The 14,605-nt window shown below is 40.6% G+C and overlaps 1 protein-coding gene across 1 annotated transcript; it reads left to right on the top strand.

Moving 5' to 3' along the window:
* Window positions 1-1,056: 1,056 nt before the first annotated feature.
* pip4k2ca (phosphatidylinositol-5-phosphate 4-kinase, type II, gamma a) lies at window positions 1,057-13,778 on the top strand. The gene is made up of 10 exons (XM_084553398.1): window positions 1,057-1,475; window positions 3,094-3,191; window positions 4,325-4,421; window positions 4,574-4,723; window positions 8,976-9,122; window positions 9,891-9,929; window positions 10,042-10,155; window positions 10,501-10,765; window positions 11,092-11,195; window positions 11,432-13,778. The coding sequence occupies exons 1-10, from the start codon at window positions 1,317-1,319 to the stop codon at window positions 11,510-11,512; spliced, it is 1,254 nt and encodes a 417-aa protein (XP_084409524.1). The 5' UTR covers window positions 1,057-1,316; the 3' UTR covers window positions 11,513-13,778.
* Window positions 13,779-14,605: the final 827 nt, after the last annotated feature.

Below are 14,605 nucleotides of genomic sequence, written 5' to 3'. Positions count from 1 at the left end.
TGAGACTAGAGCCTCTGACAGATAACAGATCATTAGAGCACCATTCACAGGGAAAGAGGACAGGGACAGACAGTCCCCCCTCAACATCAGGTAAGTATCTAGTTGTTATTGGACACTACTCGTTTCAGTATCTGGTCGTTAACAGAAACAAGTCAAACAAGTTTCTGATGGGCTACACCCACAGAGGTTCCTTATTAAACTTCAACTTACAGTCTAAGGGACTGGTAGTCACTTAGAACTAAAGAAGCTACTTGGATGAGTGGCGAAACGTCTTCTCACAAAAAATTCTACAAGTCCAGATGCCTTTCTTAGATGCTTTTACAATACACCATGACATGGATGACTGAGAATCTTCACAGCCATTGTCCATCTCGTGACAACACAGTGTTCTTCTGGGAACCTTCTGGACCTGGCATTCATGTGGATGTGACACCCCCACCCCATAGCAATGACACTCCTTGATGGCAGCAGCCATCCCCAGCAGGATGCAGCCTTTTACACGGCAGGACTTAAGAAACATGAATATTGATTCAGATTTAGAAAGTGAGTAAAATATATATTCAATCTCACTGAGGGTAATGGTAATTTTTTTTTGTTTTTTTATTTATTCTTCAATACTGCATTGTTACACACATCTGTATGTAACAATGCAGTAATTTTGTCAAGATCGTCACATGGAGAAAATTGTCATAAATAATATGTATAGTCATTCTGGGAACAGTCCTGCTAAAAAATAACAGAGTAGCAATAACTACAATTAAGAGAAAGACTTTGTGCGTTTAAGTACTTTTATAATTTAGCCTGTAGGACTAAAACTGAGATTTCCCACGTATTCATTTGTCACACACGAAAATATGTGATAATTCCGAGCGTCGACTGGAACTTGAATGCAACCACTAAATATGATGTTCCCGCCCACTCGAGGTCACCTGACGAAACCCCATGTCTTTTCTTTGGCCGCTTCCAGCTGTCAATCAAAAACTCACCACGTGGTTGATAATAACATGGGTGGGCTCGAGGGGGCGGTGGTGGACTGTCAGCGATTATTTGAAGATACGCATGCACGCATGGGTGAAGTCAGCGAGTAATGATTCATCTCTCCCGTTTAAACGTTAAATTGTGCTCCAGAAAAACAGCGTCCGTGTAACACAGTCGGAGGCAGGTGACCTTTGGTAGTCGTCGCCGTGAGCTAAGCCGGGGCGGAGCAGCGCGAGCGACGTTAGCTACTTTAGCTTAGTAACGGTAGCTATCAGGAAGAAGTGTCACCGCCTGCACCAGCTCGCTCAACAGGGGACGAGTGGAGACAGTCTGTGGCCATGGCTGGCCTCGGTAACTCGGGGGCTACCTCCAGTCCTATGGTGATCCTGGCGCCCAAGACGAAGACGAAAAAGAAACATTTCGTACAGCAGAAGGTGAAAGTGTTTCGAGCCAGCGACCCGGTCCTGAGCGTCTTCATGTGGGGCGTCAATCACTCGGTGAGTCGGTGGAAGCTAGTTCATGCTAATGTCACTGTAAACGTTGCTAGCTTACTTTAGCTGTAGCGTTAGCAAGTGAACCTGTCAGTTAACCCCACAGAGACGAGGGTGTTGGAATTAAATCTGTGACACTAGAAGGTCCTCTGTAGAAAAACCGTGATGTTTAGTGAGCTAGACACGCACTTAAACACATCTGGGCCACCTGTTCCTGCTACACACAGGTTATCATAACCTATTAAAAGGTCTTGCTTAACATAAGAATACGTTAAATGTTAACTACAGCGTGCTTATGTCAGCAGCAGTGTTATGACACTATTAAAATCACTGAAATCAAATGTTATCATGTATAAAAACGTTTCCTAACAAAATCATTGAAATTCCCACTGCAAATCTTCCAGCCGTGACCTTAAATAAAATTTACATATGGATCATTATTCAACACTTAGTTATGTTTTAGTTGACTCCATCCTTTCGTCTACCTCTCTGTTCATAACAGGTCTTGCTTAATGATTAAATAATGGAAGGATTAGTATATGTTGTTGATAGGGCACCAATTAATGATTATTTTCATTATCTAACTGTTTTGTCAAGTGCCAAAATTAGAAAACATCAAAAAATGTTTCATCAAAACTTCAGAGCCTTTAAAATGTATTATTTAATCTGCCCAATACTCATTAAAATTCCCAAATGTTAACATTGCTGTCATGTGTAATGTAAGGCAGCACATTCTCGCGTTGAAGAAGCTAAAACCATCAAATGTTTGGCATGTTTACTTAAACAATGACTGATCAGATGACAAAATAGCTGCTACTTAAAATTTTCACTTAAACAGATTAATCCACTAATTGTTCTACCTCAAATAGTTATATGTGACTAGGAACTACTTAACTGAAAATACAGAAGATGGAGATATAATAAAATGTCAACAAGTGTCCATACTAGTTTCAATTTCTTCTTCTATTCTGGATTATATGATCCTGAAACCGTCTATGTGGTCTTAGTTGTCTTTATTAAACGTCTGCAGAAACACCTGTACATTACAGGCTTGTGATTTTCATTAACTACTATTAAAAGACAGCAAAAATACTCTGGATTTGCCCCATTTATCAAATCACTGTTCGTGACTATGGTAAAACCATCTTTACAGTTGTAATTACTGATTCATTGAATCTGATAGGGGAAGGAATGCTGCTTGACAACTATTGCTTTATGTAAGGTATCACTTCTAGGTGTATGCACGCCATTTGTCTAGACTGACAGCAGCCTCAGTGGGTGTGTCAGCGACGCAGTCAATACTGCACTGTTAAAAATCCTGCTTTCAAAAACACATGTGGGGGGAAAAAGGCTAATATTGGTCGTGAGCTGCAACAAATAATAGATTCATCATTTAGAGGGTGGAAGCAAAATGAATCGGCAAGTGCTTTGATATCCCGCCCAGTTTAGTTATACAATATCGGAAAATGGAAAAATACCTGTCACGATTTCCTGCAGCCTGAGCCAAAGTCATGTGTTGTCTTGTTGCATGTCTCTAATCGATGTGGCAGTCGTCACCGACCAGTTGCAACTCTATTTTAGACAGGATCGAGGGTTGTTTAATGATTGTCTCTTCTTTCTGCAGATCAATGATCTCAGCCAGGTGCCTGTTCCTGTCATGCTGTTGCCTGACGATTTCAAAGCCAACACTAAGATCAAAGTTAACAACCACCTCTTCAACAAGTAAGACACTTATAAGTACAGATCCAAACGACAACATCAATATAAGTTAATAAGCTAAAAATATTCAGAATATAAATAAGCAGCAAAGTCCTGAGGTCTCTTTTGAACTGTAGATACACGCCGATGATCAGCCCTTGATCAGTGTTGGGCTGTGACCCTAGTTTTTCTGGTCCTGCACCGCTGACACAAGTGTAACGGATTTATATCAGATTCACCATGTTGAGTAAGCAGCAGAACGAGTTGGTGAGACAGATCTCTGTGACTGTGTGCAGTATACAGAAGCAGTGCTCAAGGAGAGAAAGGGAAGTAATGGAAATATGAGAACATGCAAAGAGCACAGATGGATTTAAACATTAAAATATTTTCACAACAACATGTTCATCTCCAGTTAAACTGTAGACTCATCAGCATGTTTTAGAAGAGACCCACTCTGTATGATAGTTTGTAGCTCCTCTTAGCTTCCTAGGCTTCCAGCTAATAGCATCTCTTCTTGTTTTCCCTTTTGAATGATGAGTACAGGCCACTGCCACTTGCTGGCATAAAGAGTAAATTGCTTTTCACTCTAGCACGGAACGTACTAATGCTGGATTTAAAATATTGTTCATCCAATTCTAATCCATCTTGATTTGAAAAATCCGATCATCAAAATCATGCCCTTTCCTGCATCCTCTCGCTGGAAATCTCAGGCAGGCTCGCGAGACCAGTTTCATGCGAAAAAATCTTGATTACTCCACGTGAGACGGGGATCTAAAACATAACAGAATCTACAACTTTGAGAACACGGTCAGGCCTGAAAGCTGATTAGATGTAAACAGTATGACGACAGAGCTGCACAAGAGAATATGCAAGATGTGAAAGTAGAGGTAGAATATAGTGGAAGTACAACAAATCATTTTTCAAGGAATCGATAGCGATACTGCCTTAGAACATTCTTATGTGCCGGTCTTTGGCTGTAGTTGTTGCATTGTGGTAGAGTGCAACATTTTGGCCAAGACAAAGGCAGTGGCACAGTCGGCGTTCATTACCAGTAGATCTTTGATGTGTCCGTATCCTTAGAATTGGTTAATGATAAATCTGTTTTGTGTGTGTATTAGCCCAAGAAATAAAAATAAACTCCCATCTTGTCTCCCCAGAGAAAATCTTCCAGGACATTTCAAGTTCAAAGAATATTGTCCTCAGGTCTTCCGAAATCTAAGGGAACGGTTTGGTATTGAGGATATGGACTATCAGGTGTGTGATGTATTTATGTTGACAATTAAGGATGAATGCTGATAAGTTCATTAATGATGTTTTTACCAGAAATAAACCTGACTAATTTACAGATCAGATGATCGTACCTGTATTCTTACTGCTCTGTATTCTTCTGATCTTCCAATGCTCAGGTGTCGCTGACCCGCAGCCCCCCAGTGAGAAGCGTCGAAGATCAGGGTGAGGGTCTGATCCTCAACTCATACGACCGCACGCTGCTTATCAAGCAGATCTCCAGTGAGGATGTCGCAGACATGCACAGCATCTTGTCGGAGTATCACCAGGTAACATCTGAGTGGTTAAAACATAAGGAGCAGTATTTGTCCTGTCATGTCCTGTCTGTTTCACAGTTTCTGACTTCCTTCCATCTGTGGAACCAGTATTGCCAAATATTTCCACTGAAAAGCAGCTGGGGCATGTCAGTACTGTTCTGTTTACTGCAGAACTAAAATATCACAAGGACAAAGAAGAATGAAATCATAAACTCATTAATCACTTAAAAATACAAACTGAAAAGAGAGTTCTGAGCAACCACATCAAAAATCATAGGGTGGTGGAGGTCGGCAGCATGAAGGTCATTTATGAACAGGTTTCAAAGTGTCACAAAAAACTGAGTAACAATTGAAAGAAAGAGAGCTACAATGAGACGTACCAGCCGGCCTCTGCTCATCTGTGTGCAGCTGGCCTGTCGCGGCATGGATGTAAATGTCAGACTGCCTGTTTTGGAAAGTGGTGGATAATGGAAGACACACACACCTCCTATCTGCCGTTGGAAAGTTTTGTGTCCAGTGGTTCCTAGAGAACATTTACATTTTTAAAATGTTGAACACAGGAAGAGTTTGTGCATTTGTTGTGGACTATTTTCAGAAGCAGGTTAACAGGCGTTTGGTGCTCTAGTGAGGATTTTGGGAAGCAAGACGATCCGGTAAAAACTGAAATATTTTACTTTTTTGTGGTGAACATGCAAAGCTAAATGATAATGTCTAAGACAAATGAATGGACATATGAATTATTCATGTATTGATTCAGTGGCCTGCAGCATCTGTGTGATCACACAATGCTGCTCCTGATCAGCAGTTTCTCACATTCAGTAATGTAGCGATCTGTCAGTAGCGTTATCTGATGTTCAATTCTTCTAAGATACATGTCTATGAACTGAGCTCATCTACCATTTACTACAACAATAAGACAACAAACCAGAACAATACAGACAGCCTTTTTGGTCATTAAAGTACTACCGACAATGAAGGCCGCCTGGGAAGCCGCCTGAGTCTGGGCCAAAATTTTTCCCTTGGACACACCAGAAAGAATACAGCCAACGGACAGTCTGAAAATCTGTTGTGTGCCCGCATGAAAGGAAATCACTCCTCATGCCAGCAGGAAGCCATCGTCTGCATTGGCCATTCTCTTGTTGTTTTTGTTTACTTTCGTCTCTTTCTCTTCCCGTGCGCTTGATTGCTAAGTTCCACAGTAGATAGATTTCTCTTATCAATTCATTCCTCTGCCATTCGAAAAAAACCCTGACAGAAGTCCCAGCCACTCACCAACACTGCCCAACATTGGCTAGTGTCCAACAGTTGTCTTGGTGTGTCACCGCCTTAACGTTATCAAGTGATGTGGATGTTTCTTGCAGTTGGATATCTTTCATATTGCTGTCCCTGGATTAATGACGGTGCTCCACCTAAATTGTTATCCTGATGTTAAATGAACACCGTTTTAGTGAACATAGGTGCTGCTCTTCAGTGGAGAGCCCATGTAGCTGTGCTAATGCTAGGTGAACAGGACTAAAAGGATGAGACTATAGGTTTCACCACATGGGTTTTCTTAACAGGACTGACAACCTCACAGATCATATTTAACTGCTGTAAGAGCGGTTAATAAATAGGTGACACGGAATTTGGAGTAAGTCCCAGTCGTTCCTGTTTGATCCTGCAGCGAAACTATAAATAACTATGAATCCTTTCTCTTTGTCTGCCTACTGATCGTTCAGTCAGTTTTAAATCGACAGCATGGTGTTGCCTTTCATGCATATACATCTTCACGTAGTTTTAGTAAAGGCTGACTTAAGCAAAAGTTAAAACATTTGTCATGGAGTTCTTGAATAATCGCCAACCTGATGATTTTGGGTTTGTCATTTTAGTCAGACATAAGGGAAGTCGACACAAATGTGTCTATAAATAGATTTAACAGCAGAGTGACGCAGTGAAAAGGAAGAGGGCTGCATGGTCCTAAACTGCTTGATCAAGCTCCTAAATTTAGCTTAAAGGTGCTTCTCTCAAACGGACTCCATACAAGTAGAAAGCTTAACTGGAAGGTTTTATCCAGAACAGCGCCTCTAATCGGCAAGGTTAGCAGAGGTTGTGACTGAGCACAAAGGACTGAACAAACACTCGTTCATGAGTTTAGTAAAGATATTCAAATGTTCATATCGGTACATCAGTGTTCATGTAAATAATAGAGTACATTTTAGAAGAGATAAGAGTGAGTTGACATGCTTTCTGTTTTATGTTCCATTCACTGCCTGGCCTTACGTGGCTGAGTCACATAGATGCTAACGAAACTAGGTCTTAAGGCTCAACAGACCACTGAGCAAACTTTTGGCTGCTTTGAGCTCTTAGTGGAATGTGTAGCCTGTGGTTACGCAGCCTACATAAAACTGGGAGGGAGACGAGGAAAACGGCAGCTCTGTTCCACAGCGTTTTTAAATTCACACGGCTCTGAATGAACTCATTGTCTATCAGAGTTCCTGTAATACATTTCTCTCCTAGATCAGGACAGTTTGGAGGTTCCAGTTTATTGTACCGGTTTTCTTGTTGTCATGCTGAACAACTGTTCTGTGTATTGCGATATCTTATCAAAGCCCTTCAGTTCTGCTGTAGGGCTTTGCTTTATAAAGCTTTATTGTGGCACTTATTAAATTATTTGGATTCTCATAATGTTTAAGATCAAATTTTGTGTTTTGTTTTAGACAGAAAAATGTTTATACTCTTAATATCTCTGCAGTTATGTGCTTTCTATATTTTTAGTGTTGGGTGAAACTGTTGACTGTATATAAAGATGGAACCTTCCACGACATCACCTATAGGATTTCTGAAGAGTAGTTTTGAAGCTCAATGTGGTGTCCCTGGCCGCCGCCATCTTGCCAATGCCTGACTCCTTCTAACTTTTGGCTAATTCAAAAATTGGCAAATTGTCGGAGAGCAGGTAGAGCTGAGGTGGATGGCTGATGTCGATGTAAACGGCCAGCACCTGAGATGGGACCTACCTGTCACTCAGAGTAGCCACACCCTTAATTGTAAATAATTTTAAACCTAGATATATTTTAAATGGTTGAGTTATATTAAAACGTTTTTGTGCTTTTTGGAGCCTCAAGTGGCCATTTGGGAAACTGCAGTTTTGAACGCAGCTTAATTTTTCAACCCTGAGGTGGATAGTTGGATCTAGTGATGTGACAAAGACGTGCTACTTGATCAGATCTCTTAATTCTTCCATCTGTTTTCACTTCAGCTCCTGGCTGAACCTGCACCACTGTAGCTAGAGGTGCATGTCTGTGCATGGTGAGAGATTTTCCACAATTGGCGCCCAGGGATGTAGAACTTAAAAAAAAATCTATGTTCAGACATTAGCAATGTCTTTTTCATTTAGTGGGTTTCAGGGGACACTGAATGAGGTCAGTCTGAAGTGTCTATTTTAACTGACTGCTGCAGGGAGTGCTGAGCACAGCTAAAAGCTAAACGCCTGACCTGGATACAGTCAGTAATTGGTGTACATTCAAAGTGACCTTTAAAATGTAAGCCTGTATGTTCGAAGTGGGGATCTTTGGCAGTCTTCTAATAAATCACACTGCTGGTTTGATTCAAAATGCATTCTCAATTCAAAACCATTGATTATTCAATAAAAACAAAGGGAGCACCATATTTACTCCTGTACACTACAGAATAAATAAACAAACTGTTTACTCCTGTCCTCTGCCCACTGAGCTGAACATGAAGCCATTAACGGATTAAATGTTATGTAAAAACAGAAGTTGATGTTTTTCTCGAGTAAAAGAGGGAACAAGCTCCAAACGGGGAAAATTATTGTCATCTAGCATGGCTGCAGTCTTTTTTTGTTAGTGCTGTATTTCTTAGCTAACATTAATCTGTTGTTTGAGGACCAAGAGTTCAGAAAATATTAAGTGGGATGGTTAATATTAAGAGATTTTAATATGGTGCAGCAACTAATATGTCTGTGAAATATGTCTTCAGCTGATTAAAAATATCAGAGCTCCAGATTTAGGTCCGTCTGTCAAAGAATCAGTTTGAGCTTGTCTTGGCTGAGTGGATACTGCACTGTGACATAATACTGGCCTGTACATCGTCTGAGTGCTGCACTGAACCCTCACAGTTATCTTTTCTTCATCCCCACAATGTTATTGACTTATCCTTTAATCATTTTTTGTCTCCAATACCGGGAACGTTTCAGTTTCTCCTGGCCTTGACAGTAATCCTCTTTCTGTACCTGCCATGCAAATTCACAGTTGTTTTTTCCCTGCAGCACATAGTGAAATGTCATGGAAGCACGCTGCTGCCACAGTTCCTGGGTATGTACCGGGTGAGCGTGGACAGTGAGGAGGCCTACCTGATCGTCATGAGGAACATGTTCAGCCACAGACTGGTGGTGCACAGGAAGTACGACCTGAAGGTGAGGAGGAACAAACTGTCTGACATTTAACCATACATCCTCTTTCTCGAAACCTGTTCACAATCATGATATCCTACAAATATCAGTTTTCTATTATATGACCCTGCAGTTAAAGGCAAAATGCAACCTGAAATGGGTGATTATCAATTTATAATTTAATTAATCATTTCATTTCAATTGATCATTCTTCAAGCAAAGAAGAACAACAAGTATCCCTGAATGTGAGGATGTGCATCCTTTTGCTGACAAAAAGACAAAAAGAAGCAGTATAATGACCGTACCTTTGACTTTAGAAAGCACTGATGTGCATTTTAAACAGAAACAGAAAATGATTGGCCATTTAATTCTGGTGACAATTTTTCGCTTTTATTTTAGTTAAATCTATTTGCTCATCGCCCATCGATTTGTTGCGCTAGTGGACGTTCCAAGCTCTGGTTGCCTCGGTAATCCTCCCATATATTTCCCACCCAAATGAGTGAAACAAGCAGGACATAAAAATATTGCTAATGTATAGACAGAGATGGCTCTTCTTGCAGTCACTTCTCTATTTGAAAGTTAAACGACTCCGCTGCTCCATCTGTGTTCACCCAAAGCTCCAGGCTATCAGCGTGGTGAATTTAGTGGAAGGAACCAAAGTTCTAGATTATGCTTTTCCTGCAGTAAAGGTTTTAGGAACTCTCTGGTTGTGTCCTATGTCGTAACATCTCATGTCTTATGTGTGCACTCTCCTTAACGTAAATTAAAATCCATTACAATTTCTTCTTGCAGGGCTCCCTGGTGGCTCGTGAAGCAAGTGACAAAGAAAGGGTAAAGACGCATCACCTGAATCATCACCTGCTGCCAATTTTACATCATTATCTTACTACCTGTCTTATTATTGTCTCACATGTCCTGATGAAGATGTATTTTCTCCCTAAAGGGAAAAGAGCTTCCTACCTTCAAGGATGTGGACTTCAGGAACAACATGCAGAAGGTGTACGTAACTGAGGAGCAGAAGGAGAAGTTCATGGACAAGCTCAACAAAGATGTGGAGGTGGGTGAGCTGCCCTTGATGCTGTGCTGTTGTTGTTCATCTCTACCACACAGTGGCAGCGTTGGCACACAGACGTGGACTCTCAAATGCGTTGCCATGTTTGCAACAGAACAATAGATGTGAAATAATTTACTAGTGAAGGAAGGAACATTTTCAGTTTGGTCTGTTAGTTGTGAAAAATATCCATCTCAGTTTCTTGTGGTGCAACCTGACATATCAAATAGTTTGCATTGTTTGACCAACAGATCAAACTGGAATATAATTAAAATTACTGACATAGAAAACAGAGTAAAGCGTACTCACTTTTAAGAAGCTGGATGCTCATCCCTTTCCCATTCCCTTTAGTTTCTAGTGAAGCTGAAGATCATGGACTACAGCCTGCTGCTCGGCATCCATGACATAGGCAGAGCTGAACGGGAGGAGGAGGAGGGCGAGGAGGTGCCCAATGAGGAAGAACCAGACGCTGAGAACGGCCTGGCAGCGGGCCCTACGGTGGGATCTTATGGCAACTCTCCAGAGGGGATCGCTGGCTACATGTCCTCCTGTAAACCTCTGGGACCTGGAGAGTTCGACCCCTATGTGGATGTGTACGCAGTTGGGAGCTGCCCAGGTGAGTGCTTGGTTCTAATCACAAAATGAGGCCGTTTATAATTAAACTGTTCTTGACTTGAATTCTGATCTTTCATTATTGGCTCGAAAACTCCTCTTTACATACTTGCAAAACTAACATTCATCAGCCTCAGCTGTACTTTATGTTTCTAAGGAAGTTAACAGTCTAACTGCAGATTTATTACACAGGGTGTTTTTTTCTCTTGACTATTTCCCAGAAAAAATTTACATACGTCTATAAAATAGTGGTTCTTTTATTAGGTCTCCGGCTGCCCCTGTAAAAAGCCAAGTGAAATACCTTTGATTGTTGTGTGCCTTTAATCTCAGGAGCACCTCAGAGGGAGGTCTATTTCATGGGCCTGATTGACGTGCTGACCCAGTACGACACCAAGAAGAAAGCAGCTCATGCAGCAAAAACCGTCAAACACGGGGTGAGTAGCACACGAGAGGAAGGAAAGGTGGTTGAGGGCTGTTGTCAGCTGTTGTCAGCTGTTGTCAGCTGTTGTCAACTGTTGTCAACTGTTGTCAGCTGTTGAGATCCACTCAGCTGTACCTGCGTTTGATGTTTGCTTCCATGTCATGTCATGAAATGAAATGAAATGAAATGCGAGCAGAAGATTCTGATGACCATTTTTTGCTCTCTGTCTCTTTTCTCCGTCCGTCACAGGCTGGTGCTGAAATATCCACAGTCCACCCTGAGCAGTACGCCAAACGATTTCGCGACTTCATCTCCAACATTTTTGCGTAACAGCCATGAACACTGCCACAAGTCGATCCAACTGAGAGCTAGAAGTCGTTCACCATAGACCAAAACTAGTATGCACAAACAGATCATTGACTCAGTATAGTGATCTGAGGCAAAACCTAAACATTGTAGCAATATAATAATACTACTTCTGATGCATATATTTATTTTAAAGATTTAAGATGTATTTCTATAGCTATTAAACACTCTTAACGGAATAACTCTGGAGCAATAGGGTATCTGGGAGCAAACTGCTGTTGACAGTATTTAACGTTTTAAGCTACATCAGTTCTAGATCATCATCCTTTATTTTTTCACTTTCAAGTTTTCTAGTCATGGACTTAACCCAAATAAATAGTTTATACTTTTGCTCTCTTGCAGAGAGTTAGGTGGGAAAAGCTGTACCAACCTCATATTTATACAGTAAATGAGACAGTTAGCTTAGCATAAAGACTGGAAGCAGGGGAAACCACTAGCCTGGCTCTGTACGAGATAACACTACCAGTTTAATAGCAACACTAAAACTCTATAATTAAACTCTGGATTCTTTGAGTCATTGAGTCCCGCTAAGGGTATGTTATACACCTATATCAGTACAGTAAAATAAATCTATAATTCAGATATCTCCAGAAAGCCTACAGAGATGGTGAAGTACTTGTCTGCTAGTAATCTTTTGTTTCTTCACCTAGCACTAAGAACATCTAACCTCCAGTGTAAGGGAGGGCAGCCTGAGGGGCAAAACCCAGGGTAAAAATGGTATGACAGTGTACTTGGAGCATAACTTTCTCCTCCTCATTTAGTTTATCGCTCTGAGCACACGCTAATTATTAAAGGCAATCAGAAGAGTGTCTCACAATTTTTCTGAGCTCCTTTCTTCTCTCATGTCGACTATTGCTGACAGGAGAGTTTTCAGTTACAAAACAAGACATTACATCTTGTATTACCACAACTTGGCTTTTTTAATTCTTTTTCTGAGACATTTTGTTGAGATTTAGGGGTGCTGGTAGGTGGATTGTATCTCTTGTCTTAATGCTAAGCTGAGAATCATATCAGTGTTTTCATTTAACTATCAGTAAGAAAGCAGCACATTTCTCAAAAACATCCTTAAACGTTTGAATCAGAAATAGTGGTTTAGTGGTAGTCTAGATTCTGCAGTTGAATAATGTAACTTATCTACAGAAGGAGGTCATTTGAATGTTTCGAGTGCCAAAATGTGTAGGATGAAAGCTTTATCAAAGCAGGATTTGCACTTTGCATACAATTATTTGACTCTGCTGTGGCAGAGTAGTTAAATGAAACACAATTTGTATGGATTAAATGCTTTTTTTCCTCCAAAGTTTCCACTACTAAAGTTCTGAGAAAAATGTGCAGTACAGGCTGTCCCCACTTGAAACACTACAAAAAACTGAAAATGTATCCCTGTGAACATTACTCCTGCACTCCATGCATCCCTTGGTTAGCACAGCCTATACAGAGAACGTGGGGTGGCAGATTTTCAAGACAGAGCTCCACAGAGCTGGACTTGCATTAATGAAGGGACCGGTCCAGATTTGGGGATCAGCCATTGCTTTTTAAGGAAATATATGTGAAAACAAGCCCATTTATCATGATCCTCAACAGGCTCCTTTTGAACACACTGTAGTGTTTTGTTTTTTTTGTTTTAAAATGGCTAATGTGCGCTATGTGAATCAGTGTAGTAGGGTAAGGTTTAGAAAAATATAGCAACAGGACTAGAAACTAGTGTGTGTGTGTGTGTGTGTGTGTGTGCGCGTGTGTTGTTGAGATTTAGTAATAACCAGGGTACTGTGTTAAACATTTTTGACAGTTAACACTACATTTCAGTAGCTTAGCCTTAACACAGTGAGACTATACAGCATTCCTAAACACTGGCAAAGCAGCGTAGATTCAGGGATACTCTCTGAATGATGCCTCATCTACTCAATGATTGCACATGTTGTATTTTTGCAAATCAGCTTTTGGACCAAAATATATTTTACAAAGAATTTCTGGAAAATGTTTGTCTCTTGGTATTTTTATTTTTATTTTTTTTTAAATGTTTGTGTGACCAGATGTACATGATGAGGGAAAAATGAGGGGATAAACTGAAGGACAGAGAGATGGAGACTATCAAACTATGAAGTTCAACTGGTAAATTGACAGCAAGCTTACTAGACATTTACACATTACAGTGAACGACTGGTTTTATAGGGTTACTAGTTGAGCAAATTTCTATTAATGAAAACTAAATGAACTCCTCACAGTCATGTGATTCAGTGCATCACATGCATTTCATTTTAGGTGCAGCAAGACATAAACAGTTAAAAATGTGCAATGAAGTCAATTATTCACAAACTTATCATATATATGTGAGAAGTGCTATCATTTCCCCTCTCCATGGACAGTACATTCAGACGTTCCTGACTCGCGTTTTGCAGAAATGTCTTGATTGCTGGCTAATAGGCAAAAGCACATGAGTGCAACCAAGTCAGATTGAATTGTAGTTCAACAGGAAATGCTTCAATATAAGAGTTTATGAGAAGAATATTAATGATTTCAGCCTGGCTGCAAATGAACCCAAGGGGCGTAGCAGAAGTGCTCCATATAACACGACTTGACTGTATTCAGAGGCACCAGGACAAATTGTCTACAGCAGGGACAGTCATTGACAGCTAGTCAAAAACTGGTTGAAATGGGTAGGGACAAAAAAATGTGAACGTTAAATCAACATTTGGCGTGCGTCTTGCGTATGCACACTGTTAGCGCTTAGCTCTATATACTGCTGTGTCTAGATAGGTAGAACGTTGATGGGAAAACGGTGCCACAGTAACAGTATACAAATGGTACTTAATAATGGAACCACTGTAAATGGTTAGCCTTGTTTGTATTTCTCAATGTGACAAACTGGTTCAGCCAGTGCTAAACAAGATTTGCTGCTGACACCTCTACACAGCTTCGAGGGATTGTCAGACGTCGTCCACTGATGGAAGACAAAGTATTGAAACCAAGCAGTTTGAGATTTATAGCAGTGAGTCTGCTGGTGGGCAGAAAAGCAAATGAGTTGATTTTCTGGGTTATTCTTAAAATCAGCCTCCAAGC

The sequence above is a fragment of the Chelon labrosus genome (assembly GCF_963514085.1).
Source record: "Chelon labrosus genome assembly, chromosome: 10".
NCBI lineage: Eukaryota > Metazoa > Chordata > Actinopteri > Mugiliformes > Mugilidae > Chelon > Chelon labrosus.
Note: the sequence above shows the minus strand (reverse complement) of the source record. Positions and strands in the feature narration are given on the sequence as shown.

Coding starts and splice junctions, on each gene's coding strand:
- pip4k2ca (XM_084553398.1), top strand. CDS start 1,317: ATGGCTGGCCTCGGTAACTCGGGGGCTACCTCCAGTCCTATGGTGATC. Junction 4,422..4,573: donor TTGAGGATATGGACTATCAG/GTGTGTGATGTA, acceptor TCCAATGCTCAG/GTGTCGCTGACCCGCAGCCC. Junction 9,123..9,890: donor ACAGGAAGTACGACCTGAAG/GTGAGGAGGAAC, acceptor TTCTTCTTGCAG/GGCTCCCTGGTGGCTCGTGA.